Genomic DNA, 16,553 nt, shown 5'->3' on the forward strand with positions numbered 1-16,553 from the left:
TACTGAAGTTCCCATTTTAGACAGTTTGTGTGCCATCCTCTATGAAAGCAAGACAAAAGAAGTATAAGTAATCATCTGTGTGCAGGCTTGATGAATTGTGTGTTTTTTTCAAGTTTAGTCTGTAAGCTTTATAACAGATTTTGACAGCTAGCAGTGCAAGACTTCCAAATTTTCTCTTTCTTTTATTTGGTTTGATGAAAGTTAACTGTTTATATTTCCAAATGAATCCTTTTTTCCCCCTTAGGTGCTTATTGTTGTTTTAAATGTTTTAAAATGCCTTTTCCATTCTGCTATCTGGATTGAAAATATAACTGATTTTATCATTTTAATAACTTTATATGAAGCAATCTTGCCAAATTTAAAATCAGTGTTTAAAATTTCCCTCTAGATTAATTGCAATTTCTCTATACATTGTCATGCTGTCTGGGCTAATAACTTTCTTTTAGCCTTGTTTTTATTTCTGATCTCAGAAGAATGGCGGTTAACATTTCACTATTGATAATGATATTTTCATGCAAAGATGGGCTCAATAAAGGACAGAAATGGTATGGACCTAACAGAAGCAGAAGATATTAAGAACAGGTGGCAAGAATACACAGAAGAACTGTACAAAAAAGATCTTCACGACCAAGATAATCATGATGGTGTGATCATTCACCTAGAGCCAGACATCCTGGAATGTGAAGTCAAGTAGGCCTTAGAAAGCATCACTACAAAGCTAGTGGAGATGATGGAATTCCAGTTGAGCTATTTCAAATCCTGGAAGATGTTGCTGTGAAAGTGCTGCACTCAATATGCCAGCAAATCTGGAAAACTCAGCAGTGGCCACAGGACTGGAAAAGGTCAGTTTTCATTCCAATCCCAAAAAAAGGCAATGCCAAAGAATTCTCAAACTACCGCACAATTGCACTCATCTCCCATGCTAGTAAAATAATGCTCAAAATTCTCCAAGCCAGGCTTCAGCAATATGTAAACTGTGAGCTCCCAGATGTTCAAGCTGGTTTTAGAAAAGGCGGAAGAACCAGAGATCAAATTAATTGCCAACATCCACTGGATCATGGAAAAAGGAAGAGAGTTCCAGAAAAACATCTATTTCTGCTTTATTGACTATGCCAAAGACTTTGACTGTGTGGATCACAATAAACTGTAGAAAATTCTTCAAGAGATGGGAATACCAGACCTCTTGACCTACCTCTTGAGAAACCTATATGCAAGTCAGGAAGCAACAGTTAGAACTGGACGTGGAACAATGGACTGGTTCCAAATAGGAAGAGGAGTACGTCAAGGCTGTATATTGTCACCCTGCTTATTTAACTTATATGCAGATTACATCATGAGAAATGCTGGGCTGGAAGAAGCACAAACTAGAATCAAGATTGCCGGGAGAAATATCAATAACCTCAGATATGCAGATGACACCACCCTTATGGCAGAAAGTGAAGAGGAACTAAAAAGCCTCTTGATGAAAGTGAAAGAGGAGTGTGAAAAAGTTGACTTAAAGCTCAACATTCAGAAAACGAAGATCATGGCATCAGGTCCCATCACTTCATGGCAAATAGATGGGGAAACAATGGAAACAGTGTCAGACTTTATTTTTTTGGGCTCCAAAATCACTGCAGATGGTGATTGCGGTCCTAAAATGAACAGATGCTTACTCCTTGGAAGGAACGTTATGACCAACCTAGATAGCATATTCAAAAGCAGAGACATTACTTTGCCAACAAAGGTCCGTCTAGTCAAGGCTATGGTTTTTCCAGTGGTCATGTATGGATGTGAGAGTTGGACTGTGAGGAAAGTTGAGCACCGAAGAATTGATGCTTTTGAACTGTGGTGTTGGAGAAGACTCTTGAGAGTCCCTTGGACTGCAAGGAGATCCAACCAGTCCATTCTGAAGGAGATCAGCCCTGGGATTTTTTTGGAAGGAATGATGCTAAAGCTGAAACTCCAGTACTTTGGCCACCTCATGCAAAGTGTTGACTCATTGGAAAAGACTCTGATGCTGGGAGGGACTGGGGACAGGAGGAGAAGGGGACGATAGAGGATGAGATAGCTGGATGGCATCACCGACTTGATGGACATGAGTTTGAGTGAACTCCGGGAGTTGGTAATGGACGGGGAGGCCTGGTGTGCTTCAATTCATGGGGTCGCAGAGTTGGACACGACTGAGCGACTGAACTGAATGATGTTTTATGTACATTTTGCTACATACTTTTTAAAGAATCAGAGTAAAAAATATGTTCTCATTTTTAATGCTATTTTTAGTGGTGAACATGTATATAATTTTTTTCAAATTGATGTCTTGGTATGGTTGTATACATTGACCTCACTTTTCCCACTGAATATGCCTATTATAAATATATATATATGCAGTTGGATTTCTTTTGCTACATTCTGTTCAGGACTTTACTGATTATGGTTTAAGAGATTTTTGGTTTACAACTTTTCTTCCTCAACATTTTTTCATTGGATTTCTGTTTTAAAGGTCATGCTGGCATGATAAAATTAGGTGAGAAATATTTCATAGTTTGGGTGTATATTTATTGTTTTCCTCACTTCTATCTTTGGCCACTTAGTTGTGTCTTTGAAATGCCTAGTTACTTTTGGTTAAATACCAATTTTTATAAATAAAAAAATGCAGAGTTCAGATGTTATTTATTTTCTTCCAGAAAGGGTCCATCCCTCTCCTCCTTGGCAGATGGAATGATGTAACCTCTCCCATTTTGGGTATTTTGAGTAAAATTTGAACATTGACAGAGACTAATATTAACTTTAGGTGTCAGCTTTCCTCTTTGAGGTTCTCCAAACTTTGGAATATTGAGACAGATTTTTGTCTTAGCAGATTTCTCATGCTCTCTAACATAGAATATCTGTATATATTCAGACTTTCTAGTTGGTGTGCTGAAAACTTCTCTTATCTACTTGAAGCCAAGTCATAGTATTATTAAAATTATAAAATAATATAACTAAAATTTGTATTTTGTTGGGGAAAGAAAGCAATGAGATTCTTAAGATACAAGTACTAGTGCCAATCCTTGGAGAAGACAGAATTGATGAGTTTACTAGACTGTGAGACTTATCTCAGTGATTGCAGTTTTGATACAAGGGTTAGAACTTCAAGTCTACTATTTTTTTAACCAAAGGACATACTGAGAGAAGACTTTTCTTTTGTGACATTGGGGTCTAAGGTAATAATTGATCAAGCTTGTTTCTCCTCTTATTTCTAAGTATGTGGGAAACACTGTACTAGAATGGAGTGGCCCATCTCTCACATCCACGGTATTGGGAAATGACCATTATAATGTCATATGTCTATTACCAAATACTGGGGATGACCATCCCCTTCTGCATAGTCCCCCCAGTGTAGAAACATAAATATTGAGTTTTATTCTTGTTTAGTCGTTAAGTCACGTCCAACTCTTTGTGACCCCATGGACTGTAGCACAGCAAGCTCTGTAGTCCTCCACTGTCTTCCAGTTTCCTTAATTTCATGTCCATTACGTCAGTGATGCTGTCTAACCATCTCATCCTCTGCTGCCCTTTTCTGCTTTTGCCTTCAATCTTTCCCAGCATCAGGGTCTTTTTCAATAAGATTATTAGGAGGCTGATTCTGTTATACCTTTTTACCAATCATGTAAGTGATTAGTTTTATCCAAGTCTGGAGCCACTGAGCTAACTGGAGAATGCTCTAAGACAGGAGTATTACAGTATTTATGTAATACTTCAAAGTGTAAGTATTTCAGAATTTGAAGCTTTGAAGTGTCTGATGCCTTTTGTATCCTTTTGTATACTTCTGCTGTTGTAGCATGGAAGTAGTCAAGGACATATTAAACAAACAAGAATGGCTATATCCCTGTCTTTTTGGAAGCAGAAATTTAGATTGCATATAATTCCCATGTGCCACAAAGTGTCTGCCTTGATTATTTTCCATTTAAAATACTTAGGTCATTGTTTGTACTAAGGCCATATTTGCACATAGGTTGATATTTGTTAGTATATAAGTCTGTCTAAAAGAACATTTTGCAATGCTCTAAGATTGATGTGTGGGATTGTTTTTGTTTGTTTGTTTATCTAAAGAACGTTTTCCAGCACAGGGTCTGAAAGATTTACCCTTATAAACTTCATAATTTTAGTGCTTACATTTAGATGATGGTTTATGCAGGGCTTCCCTGGTGGCTCAGAGGTTAAAGCATCTGCCTGGAATGCAGGAGACCCAGGTTCGATCCCTGGGTCGGGAAGATCCCCTGGAGAAGGAAATGGCAACCCACTCCAGTACTCTTGCCTGGAGAATTCCATGGAGGGAGGAGCCTGGTAGGCTACAGTCCATGGGGTCGCAAAGAGTCAGACGCGACTGAGCGACTTCACTTTCACTTTCATGTGGGTAATTTTTACTTATGACTAAGAGTAATGATTATGCTTCTTTTATTTCTCTATGAAATATGCATTTGTTTGAGCAGCATTTGCTGAAAGTATTGCCTTTTGCACCTTTTTTTGTTATCTTAGATGTGTTATTTATTTCTTATATAAACACAAACAAGGGAATAATAAAGAGTTGTATACCTTTTATATGATAACCTTAGGGGATGGAAGATTCCTCAAGTTTGCATTAATTATTTTTTAAACATAGAACATTAAAAACATGTTCATATGTATGTTATACATGAATTTGTATATTTACCTGCTTTTGCAATGTTGAGAGATAATCAATAAAAAATCTGTAATAGGAATAGAAAAGAGTTTTATTTGAGCCAAACTGAGGACTATAGCCCAGAAGACAACCTCTCAGATAACTCTGAGGAACTGCTCTGGAGAGGTATGGTTTATCCACACAATTGTATATCTTGTCAGAGCAAAGAAAATCAGGAAGCCAGAGATACATTCTTACAAGGTTTCAAAAACAGATTATCAACATATGCACAGCAAGTTGGTATGGCCTTGGCACTTGAGAGAGGAGTCTTCTTGTTGCAAGAGTTTCAACATTGGTGTCCAAGAAAGGAGGCATTTAATCTTTATTTTTAACATGGACATTCTTTATTTCTGTTCAATATACATTTTCTTAATAATTAGTGCGTATGTTTGATAGGCCACAAATAGGATGTTCTAGTTAGCATTTAAGTTAAATTCAAGTTTACAAACTAGAATGACTTCTCCATACCTCAATATGTAAAAATTTCTTCCACAAATATTCATTTATCAATCTATCATCTACTTTTCTACACTTCTCTATTTCCGTATGTATAGCTCAAAATAGCAATTTTTGTATACAGAGCAATAATAGCAATTATACTCAAGAGTTATCATTGATAGAATAATATTATTTAGTGTACAGCCTATATTGAAAATTTCCTAGTTTTTCTGTAATAAACTTTATGGCTTTTTTTCTTTGAAAATCAGTGTCCAGGCTGGAAACAAGATTATAATTTGGATATCTTTTCCTTGTTTTCCCTGTTCTCTCCTGTTACTAGTTTTGTTTGCCCTCTTTGTTCTCTTTTAGTACATTTTAACTCTGTGAAGAGTGCAATTTAGTAGTCATGTGAAATATTCCTCAGGCTGGTTTTGTGTGATTGTTTTCTGGACATAGATTCCAGTTACAATTTCAACTATATATGTGCTTTGTGTTTCCCACTGAAATTCATTGGGTAGGTGAAGGCACATACGTGAGTTATCCCATTATTGGTTATGTAGTATTGTTCATAACCTCCCCCACAATGTAATTGTGGTCTGATATGGACTAAAAATGGCACCCCACTCCAGTATTTCTGCCTGGAAAATCCCACGGACGAGGAGCCTGGTGGGCTGCAGTCCATGGGGTCGCTGAGGGTTGGACACGACTGAGCGATTTCACTTTCACTTTTCACTTTCATGCATTGGAGAAGGAAATGGCAACCCACTCCAGTGTTCTTGCCTGGAGAATCCCAGGGACGGGGAGCCTGGTGGGCTATCGTCTATGGGGTCACACAGAGTCGGACACGACTGAAGTGACTTAGCAGCAGCAGCAGCAGTATTGTTCACATGATAAAATGGTATCTGCCAGATTACTCCATGAAACAGGTCCTTTTTTTCACATTTAATTAATAAAAGATTACCTGGTACTTTATAGATTTGTATCTTTCTTGTCAATCATTTACCCAATAGTTTTAGTGTTAATAGATAAAACTTGCTTAAACTAATGATCGTAAGCTGAATTACTGTGAAATGATTTTGTGAATTTTACAGTCCTTTCTGTGTTTCAAATCTAGGATTAATCTGTGATGAAGTCTGCCCTATATTTTAAAATAAAGACATACAATCTGCATGTCAATGATAAACAATAATATTTGTTACTGTACTTACATTGTTATTATAGAAGAGGTTATTTTGTATTAGATCAAATGCCTGTTTACAAAAGCCATACAAACAGATAATTTGAGACATTTAAAGCACAATAGAGACTTCCACATTAAACCATAATCCACATAGGAGATGAGTAAAAATTGAAATGATAAAGCAGCTGGTGGGGGCAGATACCATGTCCTAATGTGGTGATTAGCAGAATGGATTCATAAGTTCTAGGACCCATGTACTGAGTATTTCAGATGCTGCCAGTGTTCATTTTGGCAGCATCACCACCACTAGTCTTAAACTTATCCTTATTACTTGTTCTGTCTGACTCAAAATGCCACTGACCTTCTTTTGAACCAAAATTAATCATCTATTGATCCTAAGATTGGACTAAATGATTTTCAGCAGTTCTTCTAGGTCTGTGACTTCTTCATAGTTTAATTTATCTTCATCTGTTCTTTCCAGGGCACAGATATACTAACATCACTGACTTCTGTGCTGCATGATGACAAAGAATTCCCCAACCCAGAGGTATTTGACCCTGGCCACTTCCTGGATGAGAATGGCAACTTTAGGAAGAGCGACTATTTCATGGCTTTCTCAGCAGGTAACACACATTTATTTTTTTCATTGCTTCAGTGGACAGTTTTCCCTTGTGGCTCAGTGGTTAAATAATCCACCTGCAATGAGGGAGACCAGTGTTCAATCCCTGGTTTGGGAAGGTCCCTTGGAGAAGGGAAAGGCTACCTACTCCAGTATTCTGGCCTAGAGAATTCCATGGACGGCACACGGGTTGCAAAGAGTCGGATACTACTGAGTGACTTTCACTTTCAGTGGACAAGGTGCCTTTGGGCATCCTTTGGAACTTCCATAGTGCCCATTCTGTGCCTGGTCAAAATGCTCTTTTTCCATGATGAGAGACAGCAGTACCAATGCCCACACACTTTCCCTCCCTATGAGACATCCTCATTTTTGGAGTAGATTATTGGAGCTTTGGAGAGGTGACCCAGTTCTTTCTAATTCAAAAATAAAATTTAAGCTACATTCTGAAAATACAAGAGAAGTGCATTGTAGACAAAAGTAACTCTGTGTTATAAAACTTTAAAACTTCAAGGTCGATGTAGATTTGATATACTTCCAACAGAGAATAGAGGCTGTGAAGAATGGAAAGAAAGACATTGGACCATCACTAGGAACAAAATACAACCAATATATGAGTATTTCTAGAAAAAAAAATGATGGGACCTTGAAAATGTCAAAATGGAGTTACAATACACTTAATGAAGTATATGATATAGTTCTGATAACTCAGTAAATATCTGCTGAGAGAATACCTGTTAAGATTAGATGTTAGATGGATAACATGAGTGTCTACCCTTTGTCCATCTGTCTATCTAACCATTTGCGTTCCATCCATCCATTCAAACATTTATCAAAAAGTTACTGCATAGTCTGTTTCTGGCAGCCAGAAACACAGTGTTCAAGGAGTATGTACTCTGTGTTTGTTATTTTCAGGAAAACGGGTTTGTGTGGGAGAGGGCCTGGCCCGCATGGAGCTGTTTTTATTCCTGACCACAATTTTACAAACATTTACCTTGAAATCTGTGGTTGACCCAAAGGACCTCGACACCACCCCAGCTGTTACTGGGATAGCTAATGTGCCACCTCCTTACCAGCTCTGCTTTATTCCTGTGTGAAGAATGCTAAATTATACAGCTTCCTCAGTGGTGTTATCTTTAACTCCCTTTCATGGGGGGCATTGTTCACCAGTGTCATGGTAATCTTTCCTGAGAACACATCTCTGACCTCTTCTCATTCCCTGTGCAATTTCACTACGGAAATATATCTGCTATTCTCCCTATCCTGTAACATTTGTATTGGCCATCACATATGCTAATACCTATCTAATATTAAGTAGTAGTGTGTGCCTAGTACCATGTACTCAGTACAAAGTAATGCATGATGATTAATGTGTGCCAATGAGACCTATTTCTCCAGTGCATGTTTTTTCTAATAAAAAGCAGAATCTGATGACCCACTTCTCAGTCTTTCCTTCTTTTGTGCATATCGCAAGTAAGAAGGAAAAAAAAAAAAAAGACAAAGATGTCATGCCGGTCGTTATAGTGATACACACAGAGGACAGAGGGAATGAGAGCAGAAAATCTCCCTTGAATGCTTGTATGTACTTATTTGAGATTTGGTTTAAAAAATGAGAGAAATTGTTTTCAAGAGCAGCTTCATCCTGTAGGGAATATTGAGATCAGTGATAGTGAGCAATTAAAAGTCAGACACAGAAAACCACAATTAAAAATCAGAACAGAAATCAATGAGATTGTGTATAAGAAATCACCTATAGGCAGTCTGTTTCCAAAATGAGAGAGAACACACATTTCACAAGTTGTAATTAAAAGAGGGGCCATCTCTTTGATGCCATGGATTTTGAAAGCATAATGGAGTATTATGAACAGTAGAAATAGAGAGGCCATGCTAAAATTTGTATGTAACCAAAAAGACCCTGAAAAGCCAAAGCAATCCTGAGAAAGAAGAACAAGGCCAGAGGCATTATACTTTCTGATCTCAAACTATACAATGAAGCTACTGGACTGGCAAAAAATGTTGTGAAAATATTTATACTACCCAAAGCAATCTATGTATTTAATGTAATCCTTATCAAAATACCCTTGAAATTTTCCACAGCACTGTAACAAACAATTTTAAGCTTCATGTAGAACTACAAAAGACCATGAATTGCCAAAGCACTCTTGAGAAAAAAGAATGAAGCTCCCAGACTTCAAACTATACTACAAGGCTACAGTAATCAAAATAGCATGGTATGGCATAAGCACAGACAGAGCAATGGAAAAGAACAGACAGCTCAGATATAAACTCAAGCACATGTGGTCAACTAATCTATGACAAAGGAGGCAAGTATATACAATAGTGAAAAGACAGTATCTTCCATAAGTGGTACTGGGAAAACGTGGCACTACATGTAAAATAATGAAATTAGAACATTTACTTACACCATACACAAAAGAAACTTTAAAATTGGTGAGACACCTAAATGTAAGACGAGAAACCATGAAACTCAAAGAAGAAAACATAGAACACTCTTTGACATAAATTATAGCAATATTTTTTTTGGATTGGTCTCTTAAGGCAAAATAAATAAAAGCAAAAATAAACAAATGAACTTAATTAAACATAAAAACTTCATACAACAAAAGATGTCATCAGCAAAAAGACAACCTTCAGAATTAGAGAAAATGTTTACAAATAATATGACCAATAGGGGTTAATATCCAAAATACATAAACAACTCATACAACTCAATATCAAACAAACGATTCTATTAAAAGTGGTAGAAGATATGAATAGACTTTTTAAAGAAAGACATACTGATGGCTACCAGGCACATGAAAAGATGTTCAACATTGCTAATCATCAGTTCAGTTCAGTTCAGTGCAGTCATTCAGTCGTGTCTGACTCTTTGCGACCCCATGAATCACAGCACGCCAGGCCTCCCTGTCCATCACCAACTCCTGGAGTTTACCCAAATTCATGTCCATCGAGTCAGTGATGCCATCCAGCCATCTCATCCTCTGTTGTCCCCTCCTCCTCCTGCTCCCAATCCCTCCCAGCATCAGGGTCATTCCAATGAGTCAACTCTTTGCATGAGGTGGCCAAAGTACTGGAGTTTCAGCTTCAGCATCAGTCCTTCCAATGAACACCCAAGACTGATCTCCTTTAGGATGGACTGGTTGGATCTCCTTGCAGTCCAAGGGACTCTCAAGAGTCTTCTCCAACACCACAGTTCAAAAGCATCAATTCTTTGGTGTTCAGCTTTCTTCACAGTCCAACTCTCACATCCATACATGACTACTGGAAAAACCATAGCCTTGACTAGATGGACTTTTGTTGACAAAATAATGTCTCTGCTTTTGAATATGCTATCTAGGTTGGTCATAACTTTCCTTCCAAGGAGCAAGCGTCTTTTAATTTCATGGCTGCAATCACCATCTGCAGTTATTTTGGAGCCCCCCAAAATAGTCAGCCACTGTTTCCACTGTTTCCCCATCTATTTCCCATGCCATGATCTTCGTTTTCTGAATGTTGAGCTTTAAGCCAACTTTTTCACTCTCCTCCTTCACTTTCATCAAGAGGCTTTTTAATTCCTCTTCACTTTCTGCCGTAAGGGTGGTGTCATCTGCATATCTGAGGTTATTGATATTTCTCCTGGCAACCTTGATTCCAGCTTGTGCTTCTTCCAGCCCAGCATTTCTGATGATGTACTCTGCATAGAAGTTAAATAAGCAGGGTGACAATATACAGCCTTGACGTACTCCTTTTCCTATTTGGAACCAGTCTGTTGTTCCATGTCCAGTTCTAACTGTTGCTTCCTGACTTGCTAATCATCAGAAAAATTCAAATCAGAAAGACAATGAGAAATCACCTCACACCTGTCAAAATGGCTATCATCAAAAAGACCACAAATAACAAATGTTGGAGAGGGTGAAGAGAAAAGAAAACTCTTGTACACTGTTGGTGGGAATATAAAGTGGTGCAGGCACCATGGAAAACAGTAAGGAGTGTGCTTAAAAACTAATAATAGAACTACCATATGATCCAGCAATTCCACCCCTGGATATATAGCCAAGGAAAATGAAAACAGTAATTCAAAGAGATACATGCAGCCCAGTGTTCATAGAAGCGCTGCTTATAAGTCAAGTCATAGAAGCAACCCAGGATCCATCAACAGGCAGACAGAAAAAGAAGATGCAGTATAAACATACAATGGAGTATTACTCAGGCATAAAAAGAATGAAATTCTGCCAATTACAGGAAGGTGAATGTTCCTAAAGAATATTATGCTTACTGAAATAAGTTAGAGAAAGAAAAATACTATACGATAGCACTTATATGTGAAATCTAAAAAAATTATTCAAATTTAGACTTGAGATTTCAAGGTAAAAGTCATGTACATTTACTTATATAGTTGCTTTATATGTCTTTGGTTGTTTAAGAGGTTTAAATTTTATTATTGTTAACTATGAATTACCAGAATGGAGATCTGGTTGAAATCACGAAGTGTTTATTTGGGGTTTGTTAGGACTGCTGCCCAGGACACACAGATCCAAAAAATGCTTAAACTTTATTCTTCCAGACTACAAAATGTGAAAGTTTATAAAGGCAAAAATGGAAAATTGTTTCAAGAATTAGGATTGGATATTTTGTAATAACTGTTAAGGGAAAATAACCTTTAAAAATTGTACAGAAAATTAAGAATTTTAAAGAGTAAGTATTTTGAGACTAGAAAAATACTCTTAGATTACCTGCCACACCCAGTGGAATCACAAGAGTCCCTGAAGGAGGAGGTCAAGGGGATCAAAGAACATTGAATATGCTGTGCTGCTGACCTTGACAAAGGAGGAGGTGGTCGTGAGCTAAGGAACTCAGATAGCCTCTAGAAACTGGAAAAGATAAGGAAATGGGTTCTCCTGAGAGCCTCCAGGAGGAATGCAGCCCTGTCAACACCTTAATTTTCAGACTTGTGACCTCTAGAATTGTAATATAATAAATTAGTGTTATTTTAAGCCAGAAAAAAATATGAGGATTGGAGATGGCAAGATGTAAAGATTCTTGTTAAGCGAGGATTGGTTGTGTTTGAAATGATTGAATAACTGTGAAGCAGGCAGTTTTGAAACTACAAACTTGCAGTTAACAGCTACTAGTCTATGTCATTTTGAAAACGGCTGGTGGAGTACTTGAGTTTGACACAGTTCAGAATTGAAGTAGTCAGTGGTGCAGGAACATGTCTGAAATCACATCCACAATGACTGCCCACAGTTACTCCATTTTGATTTCCTTAAATATGTCATCATTTTGAAGGCAAAAGAAGAGGGCAGAGGAGGGTGAGATGTTTAGATAGCATTACTGACTTAATGGACATGAACTTGAGCAAACTCCTAGAGATAATGGAGGACAGGGAGTCCTGGCGTGCTATGGTCCATGGAGTTGAAAGAGTCAGATTTGACTTAGCGACTGAACAACAACAACTGTAACGCTGGGTTTCTGTGGGAGCTCAGTGGTAAAGAATCCACCTGCCAGTGCAGGAGAGGCGGATTCCATCCCTGGGTCAGGAAGATTCCTTGGAGAAGGAAATGGCAACCCACTTTAGTATTCTTGCCTGGAGAATCCCATGGACACAGAAGCCTGGCAGGCTACAGTCCATGGGGTTCCAAGAGTCGGACATGACTTAGTGACTAAACCATTACCACCAGTAGCTTGGAAACAGTAAGTAAATTAAGCTCAACTAAAAAATAATAAATATTTCTGTGGGCAAACTGTTAACATAAGTCACATTACTTCTATAAACTTTGATGTTTCTCTTGCTTTTTAACTCTGTCACTGTCATAAATAGAGAAGCACTGTGCCTTTTGAGTAGAGGAACACTTAGCTTTTTGTATGACAGAATCAAAATAATAAAGTGTCTAAAGCGTGAGTGTTGCTTCCCTTCTTTGTTTCACAGCAATTTGCTATGATTTGGGGCTGAAGGTAATTGGTAAATGAAATGGTTGGTGATAAAAAATTTCCTTGAGAAAGAAGTGCACTATATAAGCTGTGTGTTTTGTTCAGACAGCCATGAAAATAGAACTTTTCTGAAGAATCACATTGTGCTTGGCATTAAGGAAATAGCTCTGCATGCATCAGTGAAAGAAGTCATTAGTTAGAGTCCAACTGGCAGTAGCAGCATTCATTGGGATTCTGGAGGAAACTGCCATCTGTACTTTGTGAACGGTGCAGGATGCAAAATGTTGTTCTTCTATGGGATGCAGCATGTCCTGGCATTGCCTCTATGATGCTTCCTTTCTTTCTGTGTTAGTGATACAAGTGTATCTCAAACTAGTCTGGGCATTAGAATTATTTGAACTTATTTTTTAAAATACAGAATTATAGTATATTCAGTATTTTGTAATGGCCTATAATGAAACAGAATTTGAAAAAATAATATATGTCATATATATATAATTGAATCAATTTGCAGTACTCTTGAGACTAGTTATTGTAGTTTTACAACAGAGTGTTATAAATCAACCATACTTCAAAATATAATCGTAGTATTCATCATGCATGCATGCATGCTAGGTCAGTTCAGGCATGTCCAGCTCTTTGCAACCCTGTGGACTAGGGAATCAGAATTCTCATGGAAAGAATTCTATATGTAACTCTGAAGCAGTCAGCTGGTTATTGGTTTAAAGGTGGGCTTTGATGATTGATATATTGCTCAAGAATCAAAAGTTGAACACGAAGAGTTTCAAATATGAATCCTCTGTCTAGTAGCCATTGGGATTGGAAATTAATTGCTATTCCTTGACCTCAGTTTCCTTATTTATAAGTGGGGCAAATAAGCCTGCTGAAGGTGCTGATATGAGGATTAATTGTAATCTCTGTATCAGTTACTTGGGCCTTTGCCTGGCATTGCAGTTCATTCATTAGTGGAAGCTGTAGCAATCGCCATCATATTTATGTATTATATTCAGGAACATTTTATGCTGTATGTGGCAGAATCAAAGCATAATTGTAGGATGATAATACATTTTGCATCAGGCACAATATAATATCACATATAGACTTCTTTTGCTTACATGCATCTCCATTCCCAGCTCTCAAAAGTCTGTGGCCCTGTGTTCACTGTGTATTTTGGCATGAAGCCCACGGTGGTTTTGCATGGATACGAAGCCCTGCAGGAAGCACTGATTGATCTGGGAGAGGAGTTTTCTGGAAGATACAGTTTCCCAGTGAATGCGAAAACTAGAAAAGGACATGGTAGGTGTGCATGTGCGCGTGCTCTGGATTGGCAATAGGGGTGAAACTGAAAGTCGCTCGGTCGTGTCCAACTCTTTGTGACCCCATGGACTGCAGAGTTCATGGAATTCTTCAGGCCAGAATATCAGAGTGGGTATCTGAATATCTTCCCAACCCAGGGATAGAACCCAGGTCTTCTGCATTGCAGGTGGATTCTTTACCAGCTGAGTCACAAGAGAAGCCCAAGAACACTGGAGTGGGTAACCTATCACTTCTCCAGTGGATCTTCCCAACCCAGGGATTGAACCCTTGTCTCCCGCATTGCAGGTGGATTCTTTACCAATTGAGCTATCAGGGAAGCCCCAGGCAATAGGGGTTCAGTTCAGTTCAGTTCAGTCACTCAGTCGTGTCCGACTCTTGGTGACCCCATGAATCACAGCACGCCAGGCCTCCCTGTCCATCACCAACTCCCGGAATTCACCCAGACTCACGTCCATCGAGTCAGTGATGCCATCCAGCCATCTCATCCTCTGTCGTCCCCTTCTCCTCCTGCCCCCAATCCCACACAGCATCAGAGTCTTTTCCAATGAGAACTCTTCGCATGAGGTGGCCAAAGTACTGGAGTTTCAGCTTTAGCATCATTCCTTCCAAAGAAATCCCAGGGCTGATCTCCTTCAGAATGGACTGGTTGGATCTCCTTGCAGTCCAAGGGACTCTCAAGAGTCCAACACCACAGTTCAAAAGCATCAATTCTTCAGCGCTCAGCCTTCTTCACAGTCCAACTCTCACATCCATACATGACCACAGGAAAAACCATAGCCTTGACGAGATGAATCTTTGTTGGCAAAGTAATGTCTCTGCTTTTGAATATGCTATCTAGGTTGGTCATAACTTTCCTTCCAAGGAGTAAGCATCTTTTAATTTTGGTTGGGAGGATGGAAAAGAGGGATTTGAGGAGCATTCCATCAGAGCTGGATCCACCAGAAAGGCTGCCAACTGTCAGCTCACTCCTCTTTCCCTACTAGTTTCTGTTTCTTTTCCTGGTGTAGGAATCCTCTTCAGCAATGGGAAGAATTGGAAAGAGACCCAGTACTTTTCCCTCATGATCCTGCAGAATTTGGGGATGGGGAAGAGGAACATTGAGAACCGTGTTCAAGAGGAAGTGTGCTGCCTTGTGGAGGAGTTGAGAAAAACCAATGGTGGGTAATGCTGTATTCTGTAACTATGACCTTAACACACTGCTCTCTTCTCCAGTGACATCCTTGGAAGCATTTCAGGAGTGGCCACATCTTTCCTATGGATCATGATTGCAGCCCTTCTTTGAAAGGGAGGGGTGTGAAGAAGAGGAAGCCAAGGGAGCTTTTGTGTAGCCATGCTGATTGTCGTATGTACACCCATGATTGTGCACACAGTGTGGGTTTAAAGGTCATTTAATTATACTTTCTCCTGAACTTTGTTTTCACGTCACAAATCACAAAGAATAGTTTCAAATCATTTCCTGGAAAACTCAGAGAACAATATTTTTCATTGCATAAATATAGGTTGTCTATTTCAGAGGCTTTCAACAGGGAATACTTGTTAACTTGACAGGGTGGGGATGACCTCCACATACCCTTATGGAGCATGAAACAAATGTCATGTGCATTCACTTAATTGAACGAGATTTATATGTTCAGCCTCACAGAAATGGCTGAGAGTATGTGCAGGGCCCAAAGCTACACTTCTGACTGATAGAATTGTTCTGGTCACACTTTCTAGAAAATATCAGCATTCTTATTGAAAGGTTGCTACTGCAAACTGTGTGTTAGGCCAGGATTCATGACCTCCAGAGGAGAATTTTGACCTGGGGTCAGACAAGGCTTGACTACTTGGAGCTTTTGCATAGCAGACTTCTAGAGATAGGGAAAGTATAATAGAGATAGGGAAAGCTTCTGACATAGACATCAGAAGGGGACAGAAAGAGTGCCCCTTTGCAAGTTTTTAGCAAGGTGTTTTATGCGGGAGGAGAAGGAGACAACAGAGGATGAGATGGTTGGATGGCATCACTGACTCAATGGACATGAGTTTGAGTAAACTGCAGGAGTTGGTGACGGACAGGGAGGCCTGGCGTGCCACAGTCCATGAGGTCGCAAAGAGTTGGACATGACTGAGCAACTGAACTGAACTGAACTGACTTTATGCCTGTTAGAAAGCTATTTATCAGATAAGAGAGACATCTCAAGGCTGAGGGAGTTTCACCAGGCCCCTCTTCCACAGTATGCATTTTTGACATAGGATGGCATGATGCGTGTAATCCCTCAGCCATAAAACAATTGACTAGGAATACTAGCTTGTTGAGCCATTATCAGCCCAAGGTTTGAGAAAAGAAAAAAATTTAGACTTGGGCAGAACCATTTTGAAGAAAGGCAGATTCCAAAACATAGTTTCTC

The 16,553-nt window shown here is 38.9% G+C and overlaps 1 protein-coding gene and 1 non-coding gene across 6 annotated transcripts in view; both read left to right on the forward strand.

Annotated features, from left to right (window-relative positions):
- Nucleotides 1–8,352, forward strand: part of LOC133239197 (cytochrome P450 2C19-like) — a 60,618-nt gene extending 52,266 nt beyond the window's left edge. For all 5 annotated transcript variants that reach the window (XM_061402856.1, XM_061402857.1, XM_061402855.1 and 2 more), the window contains 2 exons: nucleotides 6,784–6,925; nucleotides 7,834–8,352. In XM_061402856.1, the coding sequence (XP_061258840.1) occupies nucleotides 6,784–6,925; nucleotides 7,834–8,015 (324 nt within the window). In that variant the 3' untranslated portion in view covers nucleotides 8,016–8,352. The remainder of the gene's footprint in view (nucleotides 1–6,783; nucleotides 6,926–7,833) is intronic.
- On the forward strand, nucleotides 4,164–4,235 carry TRNAS-GGA (transfer RNA serine (anticodon GGA)). The gene has a single exon. It is a non-coding gene; the product is annotated as a tRNA-Ser (tRNA).
- Nucleotides 8,353–16,553: the final 8,201 nt, after the last annotated feature.

Source organism: Bos javanicus, chromosome 26 (assembly GCF_032452875.1).
Source record: "Bos javanicus breed banteng chromosome 26, ARS-OSU_banteng_1.0, whole genome shotgun sequence".
Classification (NCBI taxonomy): domain Eukaryota; kingdom Metazoa; phylum Chordata; class Mammalia; order Artiodactyla; family Bovidae; genus Bos; species Bos javanicus.